The sequence below is a fragment of the Myotis daubentonii genome, chromosome 18 (genome assembly GCF_963259705.1).
Source record: "Myotis daubentonii chromosome 18, mMyoDau2.1, whole genome shotgun sequence".
Lineage (NCBI taxonomy): Eukaryota > Metazoa > Chordata > Mammalia > Chiroptera > Vespertilionidae > Myotis > Myotis daubentonii.
The window spans coordinates 7,046,720-7,071,945 of record NC_081857.1 but is presented as its reverse complement, the minus strand read 5'-3'; the positions used below and the strand labels follow the sequence as shown (position 1 = coordinate 7,071,945).

General features: G+C 54.0%; 1 protein-coding gene across 1 annotated transcript; it reads left to right on the top strand.

Moving 5' to 3' along the window:
• The first annotated feature begins 1,473 nt into the window (after positions 1-1,473).
• Positions 1,474-9,874, top strand: TAGLN2 (transgelin 2). Its single transcript, XM_059674227.1, has 5 exons — positions 1,474-1,613; positions 7,182-7,389; positions 7,827-8,001; positions 8,747-8,849; positions 9,115-9,874. The coding sequence occupies exons 2-5, from the start codon at positions 7,210-7,212 to the stop codon at positions 9,254-9,256; spliced, it is 600 nt and encodes a 199-aa protein (XP_059530210.1). The 5' UTR covers positions 1,474-1,613; positions 7,182-7,209; the 3' UTR covers positions 9,257-9,874.
• The last annotated feature ends 15,352 nt before the right edge of the window (positions 9,875-25,226 follow it).

Genomic DNA, 25,226 nt, shown 5'->3' with positions numbered 1-25,226 from the left:
TCTTTCCAGTCGGCAGACAGGAGAAATAGCTGCAGCATGATGCGATCAGTTCCGTGAGAAGGCAATGCCTTTGTTATTGTGGTAGCACAAAGGAAGGAGTCAGCAGGGAACGCTTACAGCCTGTGCTGGGACCAACGCTTCAGGTGGGGGATCCTCGGAGCTTTCCGAGTGGGAACAAAGATAGCGAACAGCCGAGCACTCTGACGTGTAGGCACTGCTCTCCAAGCCGTACATTCTCTAGGTGGGGAGGTAGTACTATTAGACCAGGGAGCTGAAATGAACAGGGGGGCGGGGAGAGCAGGTGAGGATGAGTCAAGGGCCGAAAAGCACCCCAGGCAGAGGGGACGGCCTGAGTGAAGGCACGTTGACTGGCTTCTAGGGAATGGCCCAAGGCCCTGGAATGTAGGACTGAGTAGGACTGGGCAAGAGAGAACAGAAAGGTGGAAGGACAATGGTGGGTGTCCTTGAAAACCAGGTGAAACTGGCTTCTACCACACGCGGATATAAGCGGGGATTCTGCCTGAAAGGGGGGAGCACGCCTTTAGCCCCCAAACTGCTCTCCTCCACTCCCAGGAGCACTGATCGCCTCCTCCACTGGGGAGGCGGTGGAGGGGGAGCAGTCAGGTCTGAACCCTGGGTCCCAGCGCTGATTGATCACACGTGTTGGGCACCACAAGCAATGACCTCATTGAGTTTTCCTGCCTCGGCTTGAAGTAGGTGCGGGTGCTGTCCTGGCCTGCCAGCCCCAGTCCTGTCACACCCTAGTCAGCTAGGGGGGAGGTGCGTTTTCCTGTGCCTCTGTTTACCTAACCACCCTTTTTAATACCTATGTGTTTATATCAGAGAAGAAGGGAGAGGGCTAGAGAGATAGAAACATCAATGATGAGAGAGAATCATTGATCAGCTGCCTCCTGCACATCCCACACTGGGGATCGAGCCTGCAACCTGGGCATGTGCCCTGATTGGGAATCCAACCGTGACTTCCTGGTTCATGGGTTGATGCTCAACCACTGAGCCATGCCAGCCAGGCCCTAACCACCCTTTTTATTCTTTATTGATTTCAGAGAGGAAGAGAGAGGTAGAAACATCAATGATGAGAGAGAATCACTGATCGGCAGCCTCCTGCATGCCCCCAAGGGAATCGAGCCCACAACCCGGACATGTGCCCTTGACTGGGATCGAACCGGGGACCCTTCAGTCCGCAGGCTGACGCTCTGTCCACTGAGCCAAACCGGTTAGGTCAGGACCTAACCACCCTTTTCAAACCAAGAGGATTTTCCCCACATAAACTGGCCGAAGTCTTGAAAGTCCCCACTGGGGCACGCCTCTCCTGGCTCTAGGGTTGGGGTAGAGGTGGTCCTGGGTGAAGGCCACTGCCGCTGCCCTAGGAGGCCCTGACCCCCAGATCCTGTAACCAAGGTCCCATCCACAGCCCTTCCCTTCTAACCTCGGTCAAGGCTCCGGCTACGGCGCCTTTAAACCCTCCCAGTCCTTGCCCCGCCCCCGGTCCGCCCCGTCCGAGGCGGGAGCCGCTGAAAACCCCCAGCCCAGCCGCTACGATCCATTCGCCCTGCAGCCCCGTCCGCAGTGCGCGCTCTCCTGCCCGCCCGACGGTAAGGAGGGTTTTTTAATGGCGTGTGTGTCTGGCCGGGGTGGGGGGGGGGGGCTCTCTCTGGGAAGCGAGAAACTCCGTCGGCGACCAGCTGCACTGAGGTTGGGGACCGAGCAGAGGCTGGGAGGCCAGGTCCGATGGCCGCGTCGCCCCGCGCCGTCAGGGTCTGCCCCAGCCCTGGCGGCATTGCTGGGCCATGAGGTCAGGCCTGTTGCGGTGCACAGACGGGCATCGGCCCCGAGCAGGGGCTCGGGGTCTGCACCCCGCGCGCAGCTGCAGCTCGGGTCCCCTCGGGTGCGGAAGGGGGGCGTCTGGGTTGGCTAGTCGGCCCAGCGACGGCGCGCCCGGGGTCCCTGGGCAGCTCGGCGCCCCGCACTTCCCCGCACTTCCTGGTTCCCGGGCACGTGCGGCGCTGCCCGCTCTCTGCGCCCCGGGACGGCCTGTCTGTGCCTCCTGGGGCCTCGGGGTCACGGGCTTGCGCTCCGGCGGCCCCACGATGGCCTCTGCCCCCCGGGTCCCGGCGGGATTGCAGCCGCATCTCCTTCGGGGGAGCCCCCTAGCGCAGGCACTGGGGGGTTGCAGCCCTGACCGCGCCCGCCCGGTGCCCGGCCAGCGCGAGGCGGTGGCGGGAGGGGGTGGCCGCTTCCCGCCCCAACGTGAGCCGAGGCCCTCACCCCGCTGCTTAGAAAGCGGGCGGCGGCTGCGGGCAGGCGGCGGCGGGCTGCCCAGACCGCTGCGTCACCCCAGCGCCGGCGGCGTGACTCACCGCGGTCGCTACGGCCCAGGGTGTGGCCAGGAGGGGGCCGGACCCGAGGGCCGGAAGCGGCCGGCAGCCTTCCCGCCCTGCAGGCCCCTGGCGCCCCGGCCGGGGGAGTCCTGGGGGGACTTGATATCGGGGGGCTTCCAGGAGGCAGCGGGGGGAGGTGAGGGCGAGCCGCGGCGGAGGCCGTGCAGGAGGGGACTCGGGGGCTCCCTAGTTCTCCCTCTGACCCCAGGGCACCAGACGGAGGGCCCCGCCTGGCTCAGCCCCCTCCCCTTCCTCCCCCTGGCCCTCGCGGATGACCTAAAACTGCAGGGGAGCCCACGGTGGGGCGGGACCGGCAGGGCCCTCGCGCTCCGGAACCGAGAAGTAGTCAGACTGCAGCCCCTCTTCATTCCCACTGCCTGGCTGCCCCGGGGATTGGCCCCTGATCCCTTCTCCCCTCCCTCCTGCCCCCAGGAGTGTCAGGTGTGGGGCTTTAGCTCAGAGTCCAGCTCTCTTCCCAGGTGGCACGTCGGCTTCTCCGGAACCATTTTCTTGAGTTACTTCTCTGCCCCAAACGCAGAACTTCCTTGTCCTCCAGGTGCGCTCTGCACCTCCACGCGGCCTCCTGCAGGCGCGTCTTGCACCTGCTGCTCCCCAGAACTGCTGGGAGGCGGCCCCTTTCCCAAGGACCCACCTCTGCCCGCTCGGAGCCTGTCACCACTCCCCCGTGCTGAGTGCCCCCACCCTGACCCGTGCCTGTTTGGTACACAGAAGCTATGGCAACATCCCCACCTCACCCCTCCTCCCGCCGGCCTTGCGGCTTCCTGTTTGTATGGCTTGTTTTCGCTTCTGCTCGCCGGCTCTTGGTGAGGGGCTTACCCCAGTCCTGGGTTCCCCACCGTCCTTGCTTCTGCCTGTCCCGTGTGGCACTTGGCTTTGGGGACTGGGACTCCCACTCTGCCCTTTAGAATCCTCTTTGTCCCAGTTCTGAGCTGGGAAGTTCCCCGGGGTTATCTGCACAATGAATGGAGAGTCCCTTTGTCTCCAGTGAAACCTCCAGGAACCCTGCGTCTCCCCACCCCCACGCCGCATCCGCCTTTTCCTTGGCAATGGCCTGGGAGGTGAGGTAAGCTTCCAGCCCAGGGTCTGGGCAGGGCTGAGGGCCTGTGGCCTCTGCTCCTTTCCCAACCAGCGTGCCCTTCTCTGTGGGGGTGCAGGGCTGTTCCCACAGATATAAGCAGATCTCCAGTTTAGGTTTCTCACAGCCACCCCCCCCCCCCAAGTCGTTCAGCTGCTGTCTTTCCATTGGGTCCTGTGCTTGGGCGCTTGGTCATCTCCCCCACAGCTTCTCCCCAGCCCAGCAGGCAACTGACTGCCTTCCCTTCCTTTGAGGGAGGGCAGCAGTAGGTCCTGTGGGTGTCACTAGGGTGGGCCACTCCTGCCCCAGCAGCCACAGCCCATCAGCCCTCGCCTGCTGGTGTGGGGTGGGAAGGAGAACCAGCTGTCACGGGCTGGCCCGGCTGGGTCTGCCCCTTCCTGGAGCTCTGCCCTGTGACTGGCACCTCAGGGCTCTAGGGCAGTGGCCCGGAGTGGAGCCTGGACACGGCAGCTGGAGGCTGTGACCCTGCCAGCTGTGTCCAGGCGCCGGGGTGGGGGAGGGGCCCTCAGTCCACCCCGTGTCCAGAAGTGGGTCTGCAAGGCTGTCTGTCTGCCTGTGGGGGCCACTGGAAGGCTCAGGCTCTGGGCCGGCTCTCTTCTCCTAACTCTGGAGTGTGGGTTGATCATTCTTCTGTGCTTTTTCTCTCTGGGCCACTGTGACCCCTGGGCTCGAGGCCACGTGGGCCCATGGAGACACACAGCCTTGAGTGACCCAAGTGGTAATAGTGAAGCTGCCCCCAGAAGAGAGGTCTGGATGGACATTGGGCTGGGAAAGGACAGTAGCCTCCAGCCCCCTCCCTTCCTTCCAGGCGTCCAGCCGTGCCCCTGTGTGACAGGGGTCACAGGTCTCCACTGAGTGGTGGCTGAGCAGTTGGGTCTGGCCTGCGGGAAATCTAGTCTCCTCTCTACAGGCCTCGGCCACTCGACTGCCTGCCCTCCCCCGGCTGAGTGCGTGAGTGTGGCTGGTTGTGTGGGGTCAAGCCCAGACTGACATTCATCTGGCCCGGCGTTCAGGCCGGGGGAAGTGGGGTGGGGTGGGTTGCTCTGAATGAGGTTTAAAAATAACTGATTTATGGGGAGGATCTCTGCCGGAAATGTGCAGCTGGATAAGGAGCAGCCATGTGGGAGTGGGGGAGGGGACTGGCCTGAGACAGGCCCATGGGGCTGAGAGGTGCGAGAGGGCTGGGGCAGCTGCGGCCCCTGCGGCCGGATGGCGTGTCCCGAGGCCGAGCCTTCAGGCCCACTGAGGGGGTGGCGGATTGTTCACGGATTGTTCAACGTGGGGTGCATGGGAGAGAGGGCGCCAGATGACTTCATCCCTGAAATCTGCCCTGGCCTGGAGCCAGATGTGGGCAGGAGGAGTGGCCCTTCTCCTCTCCTGGAGCACAGGTGCCTGTCCTGGGGACCCCCTCTTCTGAGCACCCAGACAGCTAGCTCTGTTTCACTCAGCAAGTTGCCCACCCAGGGAGGGGACGGGGTCCTGGCATCGGTGGCATTGCCGCCGGGCCCCTGGGTGTGGGGCCCGGGCAGTGAGGAGGTGGATGGGAACACACTGCCCACACAGAGCAAGGTGCTGCCAACTCAGGCCACGGATCAGGAAACCACCCAGTTCTTCCCAACCTCAGACGAAGTTCCTGCGTAGCTCTCCATTCCTCCCACTTTCCCTGTTTTCTCTAAAAATACCATCCAGGCTCCTGTACTCGTTCCCTGATGTAACAAATTACTACAAACTTCGTGACTTCAAGCAACATCCATTTACTCTGGTACAGTTCTAACGGTCCCACCCAAGGCCTCACTGGCTGACATCAGGTGTGGGCAGGGCCGCATTCCTCATGGGGGGTCTAGGGGAGAGCCCATTGCTTTACCTCTCCACCCTTTCGAGGTCACCTGCATTGTTTGGCTCCTGGCCTTGCCACAGTCCCACCTCTGCTTCCTTCTCACTGTCCGCACTCTGGCTCAGCTACCGCCCTCTTTTGCTCATGAGGACCCTTGTTTCGAGTGCACGGAGCTCACCTGGATGGTGCAGGGCCCTCTCCTTATCTCAAGATTCTTAACTCAGTCACACCTGCAAAATCGATTTTTACCATGTGAGGCAACGTTCGCAGGTTGTGGCAGTTAGGACATAGACATCTGTGGGGGCACCATTATTTTGCCTCGTAGAATTTTTTTTTTAATCCTCACCCGAGGAGAATTTTTTCATTAGTTTCTAGAGACAGTGGAAGGGAGGGAGGAGGGGGAGAGAGAAACGTCAATGCGAGAGAGACACATCCATTGGTTGCCTCTTGCCCACACCCTGATGGGGGCTGGGGAACCTGCAACCAAGGTATGTGTCCTTGACCTGGCTGGGAATCGAACCTGAGATCCTTTGGTCCGAGGTCTGCTGCTCTAACCACTGAGCAACGGGCCAGGGCTCAAATTTGTTTTCATTGCCTGGCTTCTCGTGGGGAGTTCCTTTTGCCTCCTGGAATCTGTGAAGGGTGTACTCAGACCTGCCTCTTCCAGGAAGCCCTCCAAGCTCCTGCCCAGACACTTTTCTGAATTCCTACAAGATGGGGTCTGACTGTATAGTCTGGTATTTGTCGTGTACAGCCCTTGCCCTTTCATATGTGTTCACTGTGTCTCTCGGTGGTACCGTGGGCAACTTCAGGAGAAGCGACTTCTATCTGCTACAGTTTCTAGCACAGAGTGGGTGCTCAGGCTTCCCAAGCCACTCTCTATTCTTCCTCCTTCCCCAAATCCTTCTCCTTCCCAGGGCTGAAAAAGCAGGGTTGGGGTTAGAATGATCAGTTTGCCTTTGTTTTTTGTTTTTTAAATATATTTTTATTGATTTTTTACAGAGAGGAAGGGAGAAGGAGAGGGATAGAGAGTTAGAAACATCGATGAGAGAGAAACATTGATTCAGCTGCCTCCTGCACACTCCCTACTGGGGATGTGCCCGCAACCAAGGTACATGCCCTTGACCAGGAATCGAACCTGGGACCCTTCAGTCCTAAGGCCGACGCTCTATCCACTGAGCCAAACCAGTCAGGGCCAGTTTGCCTTTGTTAAAAGTCACCACCCCAAACCAGGGGCTAACCTCCCTATCTTGACCTTATTTATCCCTTATCTATCCCAGTGGGCTTTACATTTCATTTTAGTAGTGGAGCCATTCATTTATTTTTATTTTTTTAAATATATTTTTATTGATTTCAGAGAGGAAGGGAGAGGGAGAGAGAGAGAAACATCAATAATGAGAGAGAATCATTGATTGGCTGCCTCCTGCATGTCCCCTACTGGGGATCGAGCTCGCAACCCAGGCATGTGCCCTTGACCGGAATCAAACCCGCGACCCTTCAGTCTGCAGGCTGACGCCCTATCCACTTAGCCAAGCCGGCCAGGGCAATAATGGAGCCATTTAAATGAAACTTCGTGGAAGCCTTAATGATAAACAGACTGCACGTCACGGGGGTGGGAACCCAAGGTGTCCTGTGTGGCCAGGGTTCTGAGCAGTGCTGTCCTAGCCCATGTTCAGGGCTCAAGATGAGGGTTCCCTCATTTGGCAGCTGTTCTCACCTCTGGGGGCCTCCATGAGGGTATGATGTGTGTCCTTGCAGGCAGAGCCGCCCCCCTCACTCCCCCACAGCCTGCAGAGTGCTGACCGAAGGCTTGGGTGTGTCCCCTTCCCAGCTCCCCACAGCCACCACCACCCTTCAGAATGGCCAACAGGGGACCCGCCTACGGCCTGAGCCGCGAGGTGCAGCAGAAGATTGAGAAACAGTACGATGCAGACCTGGAGCAGATCCTGATCCAGTGGATCACCACCCAGTGCCGCAAGGACGTGGGCCGGCCCCAGCCCGGGCGGGAGAACTTCCAGAACTGGCTCAAGGATGGCACGGTGAGAGCTGGGCCCCTTGGACCGGAGGTGCTGGGAGGGGGAGAGCAGGGCCGGGTCTGGGGACTGCGATTGTTTCACCTGAAGAAGGAGGGCTTACCCGACCCGACTTCTTCCTGAGCCTGGAGAGGGTGCACGCTTCCCTCCCTCCCACTGAGTGAAGGGGTGTGTGTGTGTGTGTGTGTGTGTGTGTGTGTGTGAGTGGGCCTTGGCCGTGGAGGCCCTAGATGACACCAGGTACTCAAAGGAAAGAACTGTTGATATTAAAACATCGAGGTTTTCACTCTGGCCTCAGAGGCCCGGCCTGGCAGGAGCCTGAGGCTGACAGGTGTGTTCAGAGGGAGAGAGACCTGTGGGTGACTGTCTCTGGCCTGAGGGTGGAGCGTTCTGATCTTCAGTGGGCGTGACCTCACCTCTGCACACCTGCCGCCCTCCCCCAGGTGCTGTGTGAGCTCATTAACGGGCTGTACCCAGAGGGGCAGGCCCCAGTGAAGAAGATCCAGGCCTCCACCATGGCCTTCAAGCAGATGGAGCAGATCTCTCAGTTCCTGCAAGCAGCCGAGCGCTACGGCATCAACACCACCGACATCTTCCAGACGGTGGACCTCTGGGAAGGTGGGCCAGGGCCACAGCGCTGTCACCCAGGGGACCAGAGACCGGGCTGGGCCATCTTGACCAGGGGGAAGGGGCAGGTTTCTGGCACTCTGAGGACAAAGAGGGGTGTGGTGGAGTAGGCGTGTGTGAGCTCACATGTGTGTGCCCTAGCACGTGTATGCACTTGCATGTGTGTGCTTGCACGTGTATGAGCTCACACATGTATGTGCTCGCACGTGTGTGCCCTCGCATGTGTATGAGCTCACACATGTATGGGGGTGCCCAATGGCGGCCTCTCCCCCTGTGCTTACTAATACATTCCCTTCTCCAAACACACAGAAACTGGACCAGCTGGCCTCCTCTTTTCCCCCGGGACCAAAATTTAGGGCGTCTTCCTCCTCCTTCATACCTCTCCTCCCCTGATCTCTCAATCCATTCCACGGCTGGGGTCAGCAATGCTGCCTTTGGGCCTTCCTTCCACAAATATGCCTCCTCACAGCTGTGGCTGCAGAGACTTAATTTATAGGGAGGGGTCGGTGGCAGCTGCCACCCTGCCTGCTCACACGTGTCTGTCCTTGCACGTGTATGCCCTTGCACGTGTGTGCGTCTTATGGGGAGCTGACCGTGTTGGGGGCTGGGATGGGAAAAGGTGCGGTGAAGAGGAAAAGAATTTGGAAGCTGGGCCTGCTGACTTAGTGATGGAGGTGGAACCCTGGCATCCAGGACCCCAGCTCTGCTAAGGCCAACACCCCCTTCTCCTTCCCAGGAAAGAACATGGCCTGCGTGCAGCGGACGCTGATGAACCTGGGCGGGCTGGCAGTAGCCCGGGATGATGGCCTTTTCTCTGGGGATCCCAACTGGTTTCCTAAGTGAGTATGGCTGGGGCTGCCCAGGCCTGGGCAGGCGTGGTCACCCTGCCCATCCCTGTCCCATTCTAGCAGCTGGCCATGTACAAAGTACTTTCACCTTCATTTACTTCATCCTCCGGCCCGGGACTCCCACTGGAGAGTGAGGAGGTGGCTTCAGAGAGCTCAAGGCTCAAGGGCAGAGCTGGCAAAGCCTGTGCTCTGGCCAGGGAGGACATGACGGGGGCAGCCTCAACCTCCTCCTAACCAGCCCTCCCTCTCCACCCAGGAAGTCCAAGGAGAACCCCCGGAACTTCTCAGACAACCAGCTGCAAGAGGGCAAGAACGTGATTGGGTTACAGATGGGCACCAACCGCGGGGCCTCCCAGGCGGGCATGACCGGCTATGGGATGCCACGCCAGATCCTCTGATACGCTCCCCGCCCCGCTCCTGCCCCTCCTTGGATGGTTAATATATATAAATATATATTTTAGCAGTGACATTCCCAAGAGCCCCTGGAGCCCTCAGGCTCCTCTCTGCCAGGGGGAGGGCCTGGCCTGGCGCATCTCCTCTGGGGGTGCCCAATGGCGGCCTCTCCCCCTGTGCTTACTAATACATTCCCTTCTCCAAACACACAGAAACTGGACCAGCTGGCCTCCTCTTTTCCCCCGGGACCAAAATTTAGGGCGTCTTCCTCCTCCTTCATACCTCTCCCCCCCGATCTCTCAATCCATTCCATGGCTGGGGTCAGCAACGCTGCCTTTGGGCCTTCCTTCCACAAATACGCCTCCCCACAGCTGTGGCTGCAGAGACTTAATTTATAGGGAGGGGTCGGTGGCAGCTGCCACCCTGCCGCAGCTGGACTGGGCTCACCACACACTGGAGGCAGCCTGCCCTGGCAGAGGCCCTCTTGGCTTCTCATTTTCCATTCCCCTCGCTTTGGCTCAGGGGTGGGGTGAGGGGAGAGGGGAGGGAGGGCTGCCCCCTCTGGGCTGGGGCTTGAAGAATCTGAGTGCTGATTTTGAATAAAGAATCTCCCTTTTTTTGGATGGACTCTGGCTGGCTGTGTCTGGGGCCTCTGAGCCCACTGTGGGAGAGGGACTGTGGGGGGAAGTGCAAGACTGAAGAATATGGGGAGGTTTTGAGTGAAAGGTTGCAGTCCTCACCCTCATCTTTGATATCCTCCATCTTTTCCTTTTGGTTTAGGTGGGGAGGTTGGGGTTGAGAAGGGACAGGCCCTCTCATCTCCTCTTGGGCTGGGAGCCATCGTGCAGGGTATGTGGGCAGTGTCCACAGAGCGGGGCCTTGACCTACCCAAGGAATTGGGCAGTCCTGCCAGCCAGCAACTTCTCAGGCACTGCAGGAGGGTGGGGCTGGTGGCTGGTACAGTCCTGGGTACTGGCAAGTCTAAGGGGGAGGCCACTCTTGTAGGCCTGGGGCCAGGTGGCCAGACTAGCTTGAGGCCCCAGGCAGGGTTTCCATGGTGAAGAGCTGGTGAGCTGGGGAATGAGCTGGGAGTTGGTGGTGGTAGCTGGAAGGAGGAAGCCTTGTTGATCCCATGAACTTGTGAGCTGCATGCTGGGCGAGACTGGCAGCAAGCTTCCCTTCTAGACTCGGAGCCGTGGACCAAGATGGTAAGGTTTGGGGTCAGGCTGTTCTGAGCTCCTAGCCCACCCCCGGGCATGAATGTTCCACCCCGAGTTTCTAACCCCTGGTGTTTCTACTCCATGGCCTTCCCGTCAGACCCTGTGTTGAGAGACCCTGGGCCAGCCTCCCACATCAGGTGCCACCCCAATCAGGCAGCTCAGGGGCCTGGTCTGCATTGTCTCTTCCCCCCTTTCTACTTCCACGGATCTGTTTCCTTAGGAGGGGAAGCCCCCCCTCTCCGCATTGTGCCTTTCTCCCACCATTCCCCTCCCCCACTGTGGCTCCCTCTGCCAAGAAGCACCTACTATGTGCCAAGCCCTTGCCAGGGCTGTGCAGAAGTGGCCAGCCCAGTGCCAGCCTGATCTGACACCAGCAGGAAGATGGGATTTGCTTGCTGACTGCAAACATCTTCTCCTTGGGCCACGGCAAAGATAAGATAGGCGCAGGTTCCCAGGGGTTGGCCCTCCCTCCACCCCCTGTATCTCCCCCATTCAGGGAAGGTTTTGTGAAATGCCACTGAAGGAGAGTGATGTCATTACAGAAAAAGCAGTGGATTCACGGATATTGATACTAAAAAAGCAACCTATTTGCACCCTTCCCTGACTCAGTTATAGCTGAATTATTGGCCACCTGCCTCACAAGTTCATGAGACACAGCATGGTACAGAGGCAAGAGAGAACCAGTCTTCTACCAGTGGATTCTGACAATAGGAGGTGGATGTTACTGTATTTCCTCCTTGTTTCCAGATGAGCACACTGGGTCTTAGGGCAAGACATTTGCCCAAGGACACCTAAAGTGGGGGGACAGGGATCTGAGCCCGGTCAACCTGGCCAAATCTGTGCCGTTCTAGGCTCAGCAAGAAGAGGGGCTTCGAGGGATGGGGGTGACAAAAGGTGTTGAATGAGTGAGTATCACACTGCTCTGTGCCTGAGTCCCCTGGGCTGGTGACACACTGCTCTGCCAGGATAGGGTCCCAGCAGCCCTCCTGTCTGTCAGCTTCCAGTGCTGCCCCATGTTCATTTCCAAAAGGTAAGAACCCAGAAGCCAGTGCTCCCTTCAGCCAGAGGAGGGGAGGCTGGGAAGGGGATGGAGAGTGGGGTGTTGCTCTGGGCACATGCAAGGTGCATTGAGGATTTGGAGTCGGTGGGAGGAGGGCGGGAGGAAGAGAGGAGCCGACTTTGGCTCATTGACTCCTTGCCTTCAGCCTGGAAGTGGAAAATCACTGTGGAGGTGGAGAGAAAGTGGGCCTGGCCCTTTGTGGCCAAGCGAAAGGAGAGTTGGAGGGGGAGGACGAGGGAGGGCTTCGGCAGCTCCACCCAGTTTGGCTCACGGCAGGTCTGTGCGGTTTGTTCCTGCACCTGTGAGCCTGTGTCCAGGTGTGAGAATCCCCGGGACTAGGGCTCAGGTGAGGAGAAGAGTCTAGGGCGGTGAATGGGAGCTGCCTGTGAGCATGTGTTCACCGAGGACTGGGGATTGTGGGTGCAGGGAGGTGTGTGTCCTGGGGTGGGTGTGTAAGCATCTGTGTGTTTGCACGTGGCTCCGGGGAGAACAGTATGTCCCATTCCTACCTCCACAGCCACCTCTACAGCCCAGGAGGCCTTTGAGAGCTTGGCAAACAGCCGGAGGAGCGGTGGAACAGGGAAAGGGCTGGGCCCCAGGGCGGGAACAATAAAGGCCCGGGGATCAAATCTGTTGCCGAGAAGGCTAAAGGGTAAATTAGTAATTGTCTCCTCACAAAGAAATACATTTCAGTCCCAGTGGCTACGGAGGGAGGTCGCTGAAAAGAAAATGCACTGAAGTTACCTCTATTGAAAGGAGATTAGACAAAGAAAAATTATCCTCTTGACTCTGAAGGTTACTAGCCTCTGGAATCTCTTAAGGGTCAGGAGGAGGAGCTTTAATAAGAGGACAAATCCCATCTTTTTAAGGTGGAAAATGGAAAGTTCTGCCTGGGAATGCTCGCACACACCCATTTCTTAATTCACGTATTCATCCATTCAACCGTTTTTGGGGTTCTACTCTGTCAGGCCTTAGGGGGTGTGTGAAGATTCTTATATGATCTTTTTGCGCAAATTGCCCAGCCCTGTGGGGATGAAAGGCAGATAGCAGTTCTGATAACCCAGAAGGCCAGTGATAGGCATCTCTGGAGGAATGCAAATGGGGCTCTAAGGACCAGCCCCCCCCCCCCCCCACCTTCCAGTCCTGGGCCATCTCCAGAGGGGAGGCTGCTGGTGGTGGGATGGCAAGTTGAGGGCACCTCTCAGGGGTCCTTTTCCCAACCTGCCCTGGGCAATGGTGCTGCAGGTTAGAGGGACTCCTCCAGAACCAGGAGCGGTCACTGGCTGTGGTTAGAGACCAAGTGTCAGGAGAGGGCGAGGGGACATTCCTTCCCTGCCTGCGGTGGGGGTGGGCACAGAGGCCTGAGTCCGGGTGAGGGCCAGGGGTTGGGTAGGGACAGATCAATCAACATCACTGGGCAGGGGGAAGGGAGGGTCATACAAACATCTCCACACCAGGGCTGTCACACCATTTCACCCCCTGCTGGCAGGACCTGACCTTTGAATTGTGTTTCCATCGGAGAGATGTGCTCAGTGTGGGAATGGACCATGACGTGCTGACGCTATGCATTACCACTTTTGTGCTAGTCAATGTGCTAGGAGCTTTAGCTATATTTCTTCCTTCATTGTTTCAAAAAAATATTTCTTGAGCACCTATTCAGGGCAAGACCTCGGCTGGGTGCTGGGGGAGAGAGCAGTAAACAAGACACATACAGTCTCTGCCTCCTGGGAGGAGCTGGAAAAGCAAAGAGCCAGTTGTCATATAATGTGATATGTGGTGTGACGAGAGTCAGGTACTGAGAACTTCACACAGGAGCGATGGCTGGAAGGTTTCTGGAGGAGGCCGATGTCTGAGCTGAGGATTTAAGGACAATTAGAAGCCAAAATGAAGGAGAGGCCAGTGGTGGTGAGGAGAGTGCCCCAGGCTGCTGTGCGCATGTGCACGGGCTGGGGGTGAGCTTGGGCAGCACTGGGCTGCAGAATGTCTGTGTTTACAGGTGTAAGGTGCTGAGGAATGTAATGGAAAAGGGGAGCAGGGCCGGATCATCCAAGGAACCTCAAAGTCAACTGAATAATTTTGGACACTTCATTCGGGCATGGGGAGCCACGGGAGGATTAAAATGAAGGGGGATGAAGAGATAAGAGCTGTGCTCTATTTAGAACGTTTCCTCAGGCTGCAGGGTAGAGAACAGTCTAGCGGTGAGGAGGACGATGAGGCATGCAGGCTCGAGGGGGTTACTGCAGCAGCCAGGCTGGAGTGGGAGTGGCCTGGGTTAAGGGGAGGGCCAGGGGATGGATTTCAAAATTGTGTAGTGCTCTCGGCTTGGCTGTGGAGCATGAAGATGGGGGAGAAGGGTCTAGAAAGACAGGCTACTGGTTTCAGCAACTAAGCAAATTGTGTTGTCTGTTGCTGGGACGGGAAATCCAGGAGAAGGGGCTTGAGTTCACCACAAATTACAGAGTGGGGCTAAAGTGGGGGCAAGAGTAGGTTTACAGTTGTCTATATGGAAAATAATGCAATAATTAATAAGTAAACTGTGTTTCGAGTATGCATAACTGTAAACCTACTTTTGCCACACCGGTATTATCCTCTCCCATTTTACAGACGAGAAAACTGAGGCTAAGGGAGCAAAAGTAACTTGTAGAACCCAGGTAGAGGCTGACCTGGGATTTAAACTTACGACAAAATAAGTCCAAGCTAATTGTTCTTCCTATCAGAGGGCTCCCCTGTGAGGGGGCTGGCCTTGGGGAAGGGTTTGGTCTGCAGCCAGCATGAACTGTAGTTTTTCTGTGGGTGGAGGCCGGGCCACAGTGAGGAAGGGAGAGGTCAAGCCTGGGAAGAGGTGCAGGAAGTTCACAGTTTTGCAGGAGCCGCCCCTTTAAGGCAATTGAAGATCTGGCCGCTTCGGAAAGGAACGAATGAAGGGAGCCCAAGGCCCAGCCCCTGGATCCTGCAATTTAGGGTTTCTGTCCTCAAGGCTCCCTGACCTTTTGGAGCCCCCTGACAACCCAACTTCTACCTCCAGCAATAAAAGCCACCACAACCACCAGGACAAATTCTGAGAGTGTTTCTTTCAGGGCACGTCCATAGGAATAATTCCAGGGGGCCTCATCACCTCTTGGGGAGGTGTCAGTATTTGTATACTCTTTGGAGAGAAGGAAGAAACCGAAACCTAGAGATTGTAAGTGATGTGCAGGTCCCAGGATTCTTGAGAGTAGAAAGCATACCTTGCCTGGCCAGTGTGGCTCAGTGGTTGAGCTTTGACCTATGAACCAGAAAGTCACCGTTCGATTCCAGGTCAGAGCACATAGGGGGCGTGCAGGAGGCAGCCAATCAATGATTCTCTCTCATCATTGATGTTTCTCTCTCCTTCTCCCTTTCTGAGATCAATAAAAGTATTTTTTAAAAAAGAAAGCATACCTGTGTCTCTTCATATGGCTCAAACAGTAGTGCTTGGCTCAGAAGGAGCTCCATCGACGTTTGTGGTTTGGAATTGGTTCTGTGTATACTGGGACCCAGGTGTCTGGACTCCTGGTTACTCAACTGGAAACTGAAAAGACCCAAAGTCAAGCACCCCTGGGCATGAGGCTGGCTGTAGACCTCAGTAGACACAGGGTGCTGGGGCTGCCCCCTTCTGTCCTGTATCTTCCCCCAGCCCTGCCGCAAGGAGTCCCAGCTTCATGAGATGTATGCTGCTCTCTAAGTGATGTCCTCAGACTGCACTGGAGTCGCCTGGGGTGCTGGTGAGACATGCAGATTCCGGTGGTCCTAGGCTGAGAGTCTTCAGTGGAGGCCTGGGGGTGGTGCCTTACATGGCATTTTAAACCCTGTCCCCCATATTTCCCAGGCACTGTCTTAGGAGACTGGAGAGAAGTTTCTCCAACATGAAAACGGAGGGCCCTGGCCTGAGGCCCTGAATGGGAGTTGTCCTACCCCTGACCTTGCACTGTTTGGTGACTGTAGCTGGGTTGCCAGGGGAACGTGTAACTTCCTGGCGTTGGCGGTTTTCCTCTCCTTGGCCTTATCTCAGCATCTGACACCCAGTCCAGGGCCCATGCTGCTCTCGCGCGTAGGTGGGAAGCTGGTGTCAGCCAAGTGGAGGTGAGTCCAGGCACTGCAATGCTGGCCCGAGGACCTGGGATGGGCCGGAGGGTGGGGATGAGGTTTTGAAGGGAGCAGGGGGAGGCCGTAGATTCCTTAATGTCTTTTTCCTTGGCCCCGGGGGATATCTATCCAGTGGGAATGTGGCCAGGTTGGGGGAGGGGTGGAGGGTGGCGATGTACGTGACCAGCAATGGGGCTCTCTCTGTCACTTCTCTGGAGATTCAGTTCCTCATTCGTTGGGTGGAGGGCACCTCTATCAGGCGATATTGCTCTTCTGGCCGGTGTCCTCTCCTCCTTCCTTCCTCTTCACTCTGGATCCAGGGTCTCCAGCTGCAGGCATCCTCCAGTAGTCCCCACTTCTGCTCCCACCCCCATAGCCCTTCCCCACACCCCTCCTGTCTCCCTGGTGCCCACAATCTTTCTCCTTGGTCCTGAATTTCTTCGTTCCTCATACTCTCTCCCTGCTTCTGCCCCGTGCCTGGTCTCTCAGGCTGTAAGGATGAGAGAGGGTTTGAAGAAAGAGGGACGGCAGCAAATACTTCCAGTGAAATAATTTATGCATGTAAATGTTTGTGTGGTAAGCCCTCCTTTAGTTTAGAAGGACATGAAGGTGGTGTTTGAGAGTTCAAGTGTGCCAGGAAGAAGAGGGGAGAAAAGTAACCTTCCCCGCGCCCTTGCAACTGAATATTTACAGTCTGATTCCTGTTGTGTTTAGACTGCACTGAGGACAAAGCCATTTCCCCACGCCCACCACCCACCCAATGTCCTCTGCTCTGGAGGAAGGAAAAGGGAAGAAAAGCAGCAGGCACCGTGTCAGTTGACTGTTGAGCCCGGTCTTCTCTTCACAGAGCCTCTCTTTCGGGCTCTCACCCCATCTCCCAGATAAGGAAACAGGCCCAAGTGGGCGGGCAGGTTGCCCAAGGTCTCTCAGCGGTACGCGGCGGAGCCAGGGCCCAAACCCTGCTGGTCTGGCTCCAGGATCAGCCCCTGCTTTCCTGCCTCACTGTGTTGCCCAGGCAGGCCACCCATGGGGGAGCTTGTAGGCTGTCCTAGACGGAATCACTGGCTATGAACAGCCTAGAACCGTGGCCGGCAAACTGCGGCTCGCGAGCCCCATGCGGCTCTTTGGCCCTTTGAGTGTGGCTCTTCCTAAGCCTTACGAGTACCCTAATTAAGTTAATAACAATGTACCTACCTATATAGTTTCAGTTTAAAAAATGTGGCTGTCAAAAGAAATTTCAATCGTTGTACTGTTGATATTTGGCTCTGTTGACTGATGAGTTTGCCGACCACTGGGAATCGGTGCTTTTCTGAGAACTGAGCGGGCATCCCAGAATTCTCGTCACAGGCCATTGGTACCCCTAAAATAGGAGCAGAAGCTGCACAGGGCAAAGGAGGCAGGCCCAGAGGAAGGAGTTGGGCCCCTGTCCTGAAGAATTCCCAGGATGTGTGTAGCATGGAGTTCCGAAAAAACATGAGCAAAATAGATCATCACCAACAAAAAATCACATACACTTAACACAAACTCTTTCGCAGCGGTGTGGCAGCCCCATCATTTCTGTTCATTCCACATATGTGGCCCTCCTACCCGCATCCCACTACACTCTCAGCATCTCTGATTCCTGTGTTCAGAAGGGCAGGTTCCTAAATGCATTCAAGGAGGGAAGGAGGGAGGGAGGGAGGGAAAGAGGGAGGGAGGGAAGGATGGAAGGAGGGAGGGAGGGAGGGAATAGGGGAGGGAGGGAGGGAGAGGAGAGTCAGGAGTCAGTCTTTCTTCTCACACAGGAGACATGCTCAAGTGAGTCCAGCCTTTTCATTTTAACCAAATGGCTCCTCTGGGTCTTGTCTCCCAGACTCATCCCGTCTAAATGTGCTTATTCATCAAAGAGTCAAAATTCCAACCCCTCCCGCCTCAGCCAGAGTGTGGAGCACGTCAGGCGGCCAGCAGAGTGGGGCCCGCCTGACCAGCCCCCAGGAAGGCTCCCAGGCCCAGTGGGGTGAGGAGGAGCGCCGGACCCCGGCCAACCCAGGGCTGCTGGGCTCTGCTCCCAGCTCCTCTCCTGGCGCGGAGCTCCTGGCTCCAGGCTCCTGGCCCCTAACCAGCAATCCATGGTTCATTCTGAGGCGTCTCTGGGAGTGGCAACCCAGTAGGAAGAGTCACGCAGCCAGAGGTGGGGTTAGGATTGGGCTGATAATCTAGATACCTGTTATTCCTCAGGCACCTTCAGCTTCTTAAACCTCCTCCATTGCTCTCACCTGTGGGGCAGTGAGCCCGAGCAGATGGGAGTGAAGTGAGAGATCGGGGATGGTATAGAACAGTGGTTCTCAACCTTGGCTGCACATTAGAATCACCTGGGAATCTTTTTAAAATCCTGATTTCTGGGCCTCATCCTCCAGAAATTCTGTTTCTTTGTTATGGGTTGAGGCCACAACATTAGTAACAAAGAAACAGACTTTCCGGAGGATGGGGCCCAGAAATCAGGATTTTAAAAAGATTCCCAGGTGATTCTAATGTGCAGCCAAGGTTGAGAACCACTGGTATAGAAGGAAGACCCCAAAGATGCCAGCAGGTAGAAATGAGAGGAAGAAGGGAAGGGCTCAGGGGAGAAGGTGGGAGAGGCAGTGAGGGGAGGAATGGGCACCCTCCCATCCTCACAATTTTGAACCAAGATTTGCTGAGAAGGGACAGGCTGCTTTTTTACTTATTTATCCAATTTTGGAAGCCCCATTTAAGAAAAACAATACAAAATCCTTGATATTAAATTGATGACAGGAGAAAACATTTATTTAGAGTACTAAATCACAACGAATTATAAAATTTTAAAAACCTGGAAAATACGATAGACATAATATCTAGAAGAGATAGAGTTGTATGAATTTGCTCTCCAATAGTTCACCCTTACCTTTTTTGGCTGTTTATTCTTTGTCTCTTCAAGTGACAATGGCTTTAAAATATTACTTTATTTAGAAAGAACAGAATGATAATTCAGTCTTTCCTCTGGTGCGGATGGATCAATACCTTTATTATGATGATGCATTTGAATGTTGCATTTTATAGTTTGTGGTTGGTAAAATCATATCAGTTTTTATGATGCCAAATTGGGAACATCTGTGCTAAATTTCTTTCTTATATGAGTTGTAGGATTTCAAGGCATTGTTCAGTAATTAGTCTTAAATGTTCTTTGAATTGGTGACACTCATTAACCAGATTTTCCTCACTTTTGTGTAATAATATGAGTTTTATGCAATATTCATCAATGTCGAATTTTTATGTCAAATGGAGAAATTTAATATTTTCCCTATGTGTTCATATTATTTTCTTCTCCTTGTTAATTGGGTTGTCAAACAATCCACGTGCTTGTTTATTATACTTAAAATTTGTATATTCCTCTTGCCTCTTTTGATAGAATCTGAAAATTTTTTTTACAATGTGCTTCTCAATTTAAAAATAATTTCTACTGATTTCATGGTTTATTTTTTATTACTTGTTTACTAAATCCATAATTTTTAAAAATTGATTTTAGAGAAAGAGAGGAAGGGAGAGGGAGAGAGGAAAAAAACACATCAATGTGAGAGAGAAACATCTATTGCTACCTCCTGCACGTGCCTGACTGGGGATCGAACCCTCAACCTGGGTATGTGCCCTGACTGGAAATTTAACTGGTGAAAGGTGCCCAGGGTGATGCTCAACCAATAGAGCCACAGCAGCCAGGAATAAATCCATTGTTTTTTAAATTGAGATTATAATGAACAATATCATATTAGTTTCAGGTGTACAGCATAATTATTTGATATTTTTATGTATATCGCAAAGTAATCACCACAATAAGTCTAGTTAACGTCTGGTACCATACATGGTTACTCTCGGCAATTTTCAGATGACATCCCAGTATTGTTGACTAGAGTCACCATCTGTACATTATATCCTGGGGACTTACACTGAGTGGCCAGATTATCATGACCACCCCATCAGTACTTCGTTGGGCCACCTTTTGCCTACAATACTGCGGCGATTCTTCTTGGCATTGACTCCATGAGATGTTGAAAGGTGATGCGAGGAATCGGACACCATGCCTGATGAATAGCACTGTCCAGTTCTGTGAGATTTGATGGTTGTGGAACCAGCTGCCCGATGGCTCTTTTAACTTCGTCCCACAAATGCTCAATTGGATTGAGATCTGGTGATTTTGGGGGCCACCTAAGCAAGGTAAAGTCTCCCTCATGTTCTTGAAACCACTCTTGCACAATATAAGCACCGTGGCATGGCGCATTGTCTTGTTGGAAGAAGCCGTCTCCATTGGGATACGCCATCAACATGATAGGATGAACTTGATCAGCAACGGTACTTAGGTATGTTGTGCTATTCAGACATTGTTCCACACGAATTAAAGGGCCCAAATCATGCCAGGAAAACATGCCCCAAACCATAACACTGCCCCCACCAGCTTGAAAGTTGTACGCATGCATGTGGGGTTCATGCTTTCATGCTGTTTCCGCCAAATTCTCACTCTGCCATCTGCATGATGCAACTGGAAATGTGATTCATCGGACCACATGACTTTTTTCCAATGTTCGACTGTCCAATCCTTGTGTTCCTGTGCGAATTGGAGACGTTTTATCTTGGTAACTGCAGACAGCAAAGGTGTTCGAACAGGCCTTCGGCTTCCGTATCCCATATGATGCAGTATACGGCTAATTTGCCTAAAACGTCAGGTGGTCATAATAATCTGTCCACTCAGTGTTACATAAGTCCCATGTTCAAAGGCTGTCAAATCGCGTTGTTTACCCATATCTTCAGAAAAAAACCATTTCTACTGTCATGGTAAACAACCTGCTTCCCTATTCATTATGATCTGGCCCTCTAGCCACTTCAGCTCGAAATTATAGCTACTTTGCCTACAAACGTCAGGTGGTCATAATAATCTGCTACTCAGTGTGTGTATATATGATGGAGTATTATGGAGGAAGGGGATCATGAGTCAAGGATATACGAGGCCTTTAGACCAGCGGTTCTCAACCTGTGGGTCGCGACCCCTTGGGGGGTTGAACGACCCTTTCACAGGGGTCGCCTAAGACCATTGGAAAACACATATATAATTACATATTGTTTTTGTGATTAATCACTATGCTTTAATTATGTTCAATTTGTCACAATGAAAATACATCCTGCATATCAGATATTTACATTATGATTCATAACAGTAGCAAAATTACAGTTATGAAGTAGCAACGAAAATAATTTTATGGTTGGGGGTCACCACAACATGAGGAACTGTATGAAAGGGTCGAGGCATTAGGAAGGCTGAGAACCACTGCTTTAGACTGTGAAAGGATTGACTCTCGAGCCTCTGGAAGGAATGCAAACCTACTGACACCTCACTTTACCCCAGTGAGACCTGTGTCCAACTCCAGAACCGTAAGATAATAAATCTGTGTTGTTTTAAGCTACTACATGTGTGTGATTTGTTACAGCAGCAAAAACTAATACACAAAGCTGGGATAGTTTTTAAGTGGAAAGATCATCTCATTATATATAGAAAAATTCAAGTTTTAAAAATATTCTAAGTGTTTAAAATACTCAAGTGTTTAAAATACTCTACCTATGAAAGGAATGCTTTTGGAAAAACAGAACTAGTCAACAAGTTTAGGTCCTCAAAGACATTGTTTTCTCTGCTGAGAGGTGTAATATGTTTATACTTATATATTTACAGGTCTTCTTCCTGGCCAGAGAGAACTTCGGTTATGACCCAGCATTATTAGAACAGAATCCCCACTTCTGATTTGGCACAATGGAGGGCTAGAGTTTTTGTGTGTGTTTTTTTTTTTTACAAACTGGCTTCTGGTTTTGCTTATTTCAATCTTGTTTTTCCTTCACTCTGCAAGTACTTTTGGTGTTGAGCGCTGGAGCACATGTTCCCATGGAGAATGTGGCCAGCACTTTTGTGTCCTGACATCAGGTGAAGTGCAGCAGGAGAAGGAGTGTCCCAGGCAGCCATTCCTACCCCAGGACAGCGGGCAGTGATGTAGCGACACATGTGAATGATGGAGAACCACACAAACATGTTTCACTGAATCCAAAATAAATGCACCCCCCAACTTACCTTTTCAAATTCACAAAAATACATGGCCAAGGAGACACATGGCTAAGAGCCCTCATATTAGCTTTGCAAGGGGTGCACGCACACGAGAGGCCTAAGCTTAAGCATGCACAGCTTTAAATAAATTCAGACAAAGTCCTGGTAGGTGATTTCCTTACACTGCACTTTGTCATCCCCTCCTTCCTGCCTCAACACCTCTCCTTCAGAGACGCAGCCTGGGTTGAGAAAAGAACACCAGCTTTTAGTTTAGACAGCTATCTCCCTCGGCCTCAGTTTACCTTTTTGGCGGTGGGGATAATAACTACCCCATAGAGATGTGGCTGTGAAAAGACTGGGTGGAAAACTCAGGGAAGCATCCAGTCCGCGGTGGGCTGGTTATTTCCTCTTCCTGCCTCTCTGGGCTGCAGAGAAGAGGGGGTGATGCTGCCAAGGCTGGGAAGGGAAGGGTGCCAGGAACAGAAAAGCCCTTCCCTCACCCCCAAGCCCTGAGGGCTGTGCTCCCTCTTTTCGGTTCTGCCCTGTGTAGTAGCTACTTTTGCCTCCCCCTCCCTCTGATCCCTCCTCCAACACTTGCTGTTCTCCAACCCCCTCTATCTTGTCCCTTTGAAGGTTCCCCAACGAGATAAGGCTGAGAAGTCTAGGGAAGGAATGTAAAGCCTGTTGGAGTAAGTCCTTTAAAAAGCAGCTGAAGCCAAAACCGGTTTGGCTCAGTGGATAGAGCGTCGGTCTGCGGACTGAAAGGTCCCAGGTTCGATTCCGGTCAAGGGCATGTACCTGGGTTGCGGGCATATCCCCAGTAGGAGATGTGCAGGAGGCAGCTGATCGATGTTTCTCTCTCATCGATGTTTCTAACTCTCTATCTCTCTCCCTTCCTCTCTGTAAAAAATCAATAAAATATATTAAAAAAAATTAAAAAAAAAAAGCAGCTGAAGGTGACCCCATCTCCCTTCCTCCATTCCCCTGGGGCTGGTGAAGGGCCCTCAATGCCGCTGGCTCTGCAGCTAATGATAAGGATGCAGTGATTGGCTTTGAAAAGTCAAGTTGAAGTACGCTTCAGAAAGGTCAGCTGTGAGGTTTGCTTCCTCATCAGAGTGAGGAAGCAGCTCACAGAATCCCGGTCACCACTCCTTTTTGGCCTAAGAGTTCAAGCCAATCAGCACGGGAGGGAAAAATGTCCTGGCTCCGGTAGGAACACTTTGCTGAGGGTTGTGGCCAGCAGGCTGTGGGGGTCAGTTCCATTTTGTCCCTGCAGGTTGGGAGGCATAGGGGCTCATCCAAATTGGTAAACTCATAAAACTCCCAAAAACCACTCCAGAAGAGTCTATACAAACTGGGAAATGTTAAAGGGCAGACTCCCCAAAGCCCGTTCCTCAGATTTCGATTCAGATAGTCCAGTGATGGCGAACCCATGACACGCGTGTCAGAGGTGACACGCGAACTCATTTTTTTTTTGGTTGATTTTTCTTTGTTAAATGGCATTTAAATATATAAAATAAATATCAAAATATAAGTCTTTGTTTTACTATGGTTGCAAATATCAAAACATTTCTATATGCGACACGGCACCAGAGTTAAGTTAGGGTTTTTCAAAATGCTGACACGCCGAGCTCAGAAGGTTCGCCATCACTGATGATAGTTTATTAATAAGCTCTCCCAGGTGGTGCTGAGCTGGAGGTCTGAGGTCCACATTTTGTTGTTGTTAATCCTCACCTGAGGATATATATATTTTTTCCATTTGATTTTTAGAGGGAGTGGAAGGGATTGGTTGTCTCCTGCATGCGCCCCGGGCAGGGGGTCAAGACTGCAACTGAGACTGCAATTCTCGACCAGAATTGAACCGGGACCCTTCAGTCTACCGGCAGAAGCTCTATCCACTGAGCCAAACCGGCCAGGGCCGAGCCCACATTATAAGGAGCTGCTCTGTAGTGACATACCATCCTCCTGGCTTTGGCCTACCCAGATTCTCCTGCTGGGAAATTGGTTCCTTCTTATCCTGCTTGCTTCTTGCAGACTAAACTCTCATCAGGGTTTGGCTTGGCACCTCACTGGGGCAACCATGGTAACCAGGGTAAACTTAGTGGGGTGTCTGGGGAAAACCGTGACCCTGGGCCTGCCTCTTGGAGGGGCTGCTGGCAGTTGGACCCTGAGGGCCCATGCTATTCCCTTGAGGGTTCGGGTCCTGCCTCAAGAATTCAGCCAAGGCCAAAGCGAGGAGCGGGACGCGCGCCAGGGCGGGCCAGCCTTTCAGAGCCAGGCTCCAGCTCCAGCGCCGGCCCGACTGGTTAGAGTCCTTAGACTGAGAGAGGCTTCGGGTTTCTGGGGCCACCAGCGCGTCGCCCCCGCCCGCGGGAGCCGGGAGCAGGGGCGGGGCCTGGACCAGGAACGCGGGCTCTTGGTTGCTATGGCAACGCGTCAACACCCGGCGCCTTCTTGGCAGTGCCAGCGGCGGCGGAGGCGGCAGAGGCGCGGCTGAGATGGTGAGGGCCCCGTGGTGGAGGAGACCTCGGGTCGCACGTCATGTGTGCGGAATTGGGTTGGATTTCTGAGCCGGAGAAGCGGAGAACTGGGGGAGCACAGAAGTTGGGTCACGGTCGGGGTATCAGGAAGGCCCTGGAGCGGGGTAGACACCTCTAGAAGAAACTAGGGAATTCCTGAGTAACTTCTTCCTCCGAGGGCGGGGTCCATAAGGATCGATAAGGCGTCCTGCTGCTGAGCCTGGGAGTTGGGGAGAAAGGGCTGCCTCAGTCTTCGCCTCCGCTGGGCTGGAGACTGAGAGATGTGATGGGGAAAAACCACTGGTGAGGAGGCCGGATGACAGGTTCCATAGACCTGTTCTGCCACGAACTAGCAGAGTGACAACACATATGTCACCTAATATGCTCAGCTTTCTCTTCTGTTACTGGGGCTTGGGTCCCTCAGTATATACTCAACAAACATCTGCAAAAGAATGAACGCATGAGGAAGGTACCAGGTCTGAAAGGCGCCGGAGAGCGATGGGGACAGGTCTGGCCAGCCCGGGGTTTCCTAGGGTAGAAGGACTGCCAGGGTCATGAGGGCTGAGCAGGGCAGCAGGCCTGGGAGGACCTAGCAGGGGATGCCTGGGCTCCAGTGAGGAGTGTGCAGGTCCCCGAGGGAGAAGGAAGAAGGGCTGAGAACAGGGGCTGCATGCAGCCTTGGGGTATTGGAGATAACCCTAGAATTTCTGGGGACATACCGGGTGGGAAAGGTGGCTCCTTGGGTGAACTGGTGGACATACTCATGCCCAGAGGTGACGCTGCTTTTCTGGGGCTCAGTGGCTCAGGTGTAGAGATTTCGGAAGAGCTTTGTTATAAAATAAACACGTCTTCAGCAAAGGTTCCCACTTCTGAGGCCTCCCTGCAGGGTTCCCTTAGCTTCCTTATGCCTGTCACTCTCAGCTGTCAGTGCCTTCCAGGCACAGTGGTGTGGGGTGCATGTCTGTCTGTGAGAGCCTAGCACCATGCCTGGCATATAAG